The sequence below is a fragment of the Netta rufina genome (assembly GCF_964035555.1).
Source record: "Netta rufina genome assembly, chromosome: 18".
In the NCBI taxonomy this organism is placed as follows: Eukaryota; Metazoa; Chordata; class Aves; order Anseriformes; family Anatidae; genus Netta; species Netta rufina.
In genome coordinates, this window is record NC_140142.1 from 3,101,118 (window position 1) to 3,105,965 (window position 4,848).

At 53.4% G+C, this 4,848-nt stretch overlaps 1 protein-coding gene across 1 annotated transcript; it reads left to right on the forward strand.

Moving 5' to 3' along the window:
* Positions 1–825: 825 nt before the first annotated feature.
* LOC311216186 (olfactory receptor 14C36-like) lies at positions 826–1,758 on the forward strand (the record flags this gene model as incomplete). The annotated part of the gene is made up of 1 exon (XM_084297731.1): positions 826–1,758. One exon carries the CDS (start codon positions 826–828, stop codon positions 1,756–1,758), a length of 933 nt encoding a protein of 310 aa, XP_084153857.1.
* Between the last annotated feature and the right edge of the window lie 3,090 nt (positions 1,759–4,848).

Below are 4,848 nucleotides of genomic sequence, written 5' to 3' on the forward strand. Positions count from 1 at the left end.
GGCAGAAGCCCCTTGCAGTGTCCTATGCCAAGTGCCCCTGGACAGCAATGAGCAGAGTGGCCAAACTTCCCCCAGACCCTGCTGGGGGTGCATTTGGGATATGGGACACTCCAGCTTTCAGCTATCCAGCTCTGTCTGTGAGGCATCCTCCCGGGCTGCAGGCTGCTCTCCCGTAGGATGCAGCTCTCTCGTGGCATCCTTGTGTTACCCAGGCGCCCCAAGAAGAAGAAACCTCCATGCTAAGACCGTGTCCATGCTGCTGGATGACTGTCTGTGGGCAGCTGGAGTGAGACCTTTGCACCTGTCTGGGAGGGAAGAGCTGAAATCCTGATCAGTCCCCTGCAGACAAGGTGAGGACTCTGTCCATCTGCACTGGGACTGGAGCTTCTCTGCTCTGCAGTTTCTTCTCAGGGAAACACCTGAGTGGGATCATCCTGCAGCTCACAGAAGGGTGACACGGGGCAGCTGAGAGCAGGACTGATGGGCAGAGCTGCTCTGCTCTGTCTTCACCTAGGGACAGACCCTTTGCCTCCTAGCACCCACTGGATTTAACCAGGACTGTGCAAGTAATGTCAGGGAGTTCAAAACTCCAATACCTCAACTAGGATAGGGCAACTGGGATAAAATAAAGTGAGGGAAATACTTGCAGGTCTGCCTTCCAATCAGCACAGCTATTTGCAATGATACTGCAAAGCTCATTGATCTGATATTTGTCTGACTTTGAGTTATCCACCCTTCTGTTTTATTTCCTATTTTCCCCAGAGAAGCCTGTTCTAACATTGCTCTGCCTTATCTTCAACAGACAAGCAAGTACAAAGTCAGAAAATGCCCAACATCAGCTCTGTGAGCGAGTTCCTCCTGCTGGCATTTACAGACACGCGCGAGCTGCAGCTCCTGCACTTTGCGTTCTTCCTGGGCATCTACCTGACTGCCCTCCTGGGCAACGGCCTCATCCTCAGCGCCATAGCCTGCCACCACCGCCTCCACACCCCCATGTACTTCTTCCTCCTCAACCTCGCCCTCCTGGACCTGGGCTGCATCTCCACCACTCTGCCCAAAGCCATGGCCAATTCTCTGTGGGACACCTGGGCCATTTCCTATCAAGGGTGTGCTGCCCAAGTACTTTTTTTAGCCTTCTTTTTTGATGTAGAGTATTCCCTTCTCACCGTCATGGCCTACGACCGCTACGTTGCCATCTGCAAGCCCCTGCACTATGGGAGCCTCGTGGGCAGCAGAGCTTGTGCCCAGATGGCAGCAGCTGCCTGGGGCAGTGGCTTTCTCAATGCTGTCCTGCACATGGCCACTACATTTTCCCTGCCCCTCTGCCAAGGCAATGCTGTGGAGCAGTTCTTCTGTGAAATCTCACAGATCCTCAAGCTCTCCTGCTCAGATTCCTATCTCAGAGAAGTCTGGGCAATTCTATTTAGCATTTTGTTAGCATTTGGTTGTTTTGTTTTCATTGTGGTGTCCTATGTTCAGATCTTCAGGGTGGTGCTGAGGATGTCCTCTGAGCAGGGCCAGCACAAAGCCTTTTCCACGTGCCTCCCTCACCTGGCTGTCACCTCCCTGATGATCATCACTGCCATATTTGCCTACCTGAAGCCCCCCTCCATCTCCTCCCCATCCCTGGACCTGGTGGTCACAGTTCTGTACTCAGTGGTTCCTCTAGTAGCGAACCCCCTCATCTACAGCTTGAGGAACCGGGAACCAAGGGATTCCATCAGGACTCAGCAAATTCACCTGCAATACTATGCCTAGTATTAGAAATTCCAACTATTCTCAGAAAGAAAATAATATGATGTCTTCTGTTATTAAATGTGTGTATTATTATTTTCTCTCATTATTGCACTTTTGATTAAATATTATTTCTAGCCCCCTACAAGTCAATTATTTTCCTGTAGAAGATGGCTTCCTGTGTAAATAAACCTAATAAGAAAGCCATCAGAAATTCGTTGGTCTGAGCTGCAATCTCTTCCAATCTTTTCTGGAGCTGGGGGAGCAGCCCCAGCACGCAGGAGGGGCTCAGGACCAAGAGCCCAGCTGACACATGCAGGAGAAGCCCCGGTGGCCCTCGGGGCTGCCCCTCACTTCTCGCTGGGCTCTGCCTCTCTGCTGCCTTCGGGCCGGGGCTGCTGCTTCCCTGGAGCCATGGCCATGGCCAGCAGCAGGACATGGCCTTTTCGCTGATTCTTTCTTTTTGGTTCCTCATTGCTTTCTTGTGCTCTTGTATCTGTCTTAGTCTCGAGGTCTCATATTCATTGATGACTGTCCTGTTGTCTTTGCAGTGTCTGTGGCTACAGACAGCAGCAGGCACTGTGCAGCCCTGGTTCACAACTGGCCTACCTGCTAGCACCACAGTAACAGGAGGGTCTTTCTCAGGGCAAACCCAGGACCCTGGACACCTCTTCCAAATGTGCTATCAGAAATGGAGCCAAGAGGTTGCTCCCTGCTCTTCTGTTTCCTGGGGTTTGTCATGGAGTGAGGGACAGAGGCTGAAAGTCCCAGGGTGGTCCCTGAGGAACCAAGGGCTGGGCCAAGAACTCCTTTTGTGGCAGCACATGCCCAAATAGACAACACTGCCCACTGCAGTCAGTCAGATGGCCAATGCCAGCCTGGAGATGTCAGGAGATCTGCAGGGACATGGTGCTCACTGGGCAGTGATTAGAACCTCATAACATGTATGAGCATCCAAAGACGGGTCTGGTAAAGGAAAAGAGGAATCTGAAGATTTGATGGGCTAAAGGAGGGCTCTGCAATGCCAGAAGACGTGGTGGAGAGCCAGCAGGTGAAGGCCCGTAAGACTGCAAAGCAACAGTGGAGATTCTCCTTATAGGCTCCTGGGCTAGGTCTGGTGCAGCACTCGCCTGCCCTTTGTGCCCTCAGAAACACCCCATGGCCCTGCCCAGCACTGCCCTGTGCTGCTGAGGCATCAGGGCAGATGGAAAGGGGCTCAGCAGCAGAGATCCTCATGGAGTTGGGTCTGCTGCTCACCCTGAGCAGCATGGGCAGGGGGGAGACCCAGGGCACCACAGCCCCTGGCTCTCACAGCAGCACCGCCAGCTTGGGGCCCTGTGGGGAGCACGGGGATGGAAGAAGCAAGGGCTGGCCAGGCCAGCACAAAAACCTTGACCTGGATAAGGCTCCCTGGGAGCAGGGATGGCCCTGGGGAAGAGCAGGGCAGCATTGCTGGGCCTGCACTGATGGCTAAAGGGAAAAGGAAAACTCTTTGTGCAGGCCCCTGCTCGGGGCAGGCTGCTCTGTGGCTGGGCCAGGCCTCTTGTGCTGGCCTGGGGAGCGGGGCTGGCCCTGTGGGGCACAGGCACTGTGTGCTGGGGATCTGCCAGGCAAGAGAGCAGGGCTCCTGCAGCTTCACGGACCTCCATCTCCTGGCACCACGGACACCTCCTTGCTCCATGCATCCAGCAGATAAACACCTATCGGCCACCTGCTTTCTCTTCTTCTAGAGGAACTGGGGACAGAATAACAAAACCAAGTAAAACTCACAAATTTTGAGCCACAGAAGGACCTGATGCTCTGCAAACACTGCTCAAAAACGGCGACCAGAACTGTGGGTCACCAGCACTGCTCTGGTCACATATCCGAAACACAGCACCTCATGGGCTGCTCTGCAGAGACTAACTCTGTCCCAGCCACAGCCAGTACAGGTCCCCTGATGAACAAGAAGGTTCCCTCCGAGCTCTGGAAAGAGACAGGAAATTGCTAATAAGCACCAGGACAATTGAGGAAGCCCAAAGGCCCTTCTGAAGGGTCACTGAGTGCCACCTGAGAGGCAGTGCTGGGCAGTGGGGAGGGCCAGGAGAAAGACTTGTGAGAAGGCTGTGAGAAACAAGGACACTCAGGGCTTTAACAGATCCTTAAAGTCCTGCCTGAGTCCTCAGATGGAAAGCAATCAATGTCTGTGGGTTGACGAGAAGGAAGTGGTGAGTCCTGGATGGGGGGCAGGGCTAAAGGGCCCTGAGTGAAGCTGGGCTGATGGAGAAGTGTCCACCTTGCATGTGTGCCTCAACCTGGGAGCAGGGGCCTGCCCACGGTGTGGGATGTCTGGGCTGTGCTCAGCCATGCCCCAGGAGATGACCTTGCTCTCTTCCTCCCCACCACTCCCCACACGGGCCAGGCCCTCAGGAAACACCCCTGAGCCTGGAGATGCACCAACCTGCTGCGATGAGGTGCCACTACTGCAGGGGAAGAAGGGAGGCTTGGAGAAACACGTGGGGCCTGCGGGCAAGGGTGGTTTGGCCTGCGGAAGTGAGTGCCTGGGTAAAGTTACCCTGGAGCCATAGGAGCCATTCTGGAAAGGAAACTTGTAGGGAGGAACCACACTTTTGTGGCACTGCAGAGCTGCTGGGCACATTGTGCAGGCTGCTCTGATGGACATTTGTGTCCTTTTCCATCGTGTATTAAGTGCCACTTTTCTCAGGAATAGAGTACCCAACAGAGCACTGACAGATAGTCTAAGATCATGAAAGGCATCATAAGCATGCCCCTAAAAAGATAACTGATATGGGGAAATCAGGAGAAGACAGCCCAGGAGAAATGTGAGACTGAGAGGAGGGAATAGGGGCTTGGCCAGCCAAAATTAAGGATTTTGTAGAGGTAAGAGGGTTCAGGTTCTGCTGATGCTGCCATAACTGTGACTTAAAATAGTCATATGAGGCTATTCCCTGGCTTCAACCTGTAAAGTTAATTCCTAAACCTAAATGCTACTCAGCACCCTGACAGGAATCCACTACTCTAATGAGTGACCTCAGCGTACCCCTAGAAGACAAAACTCAGCCCATAGCTGATTCATCCTAGCTCTTACTCTCTTAATCACTCTGATCTCTGCCC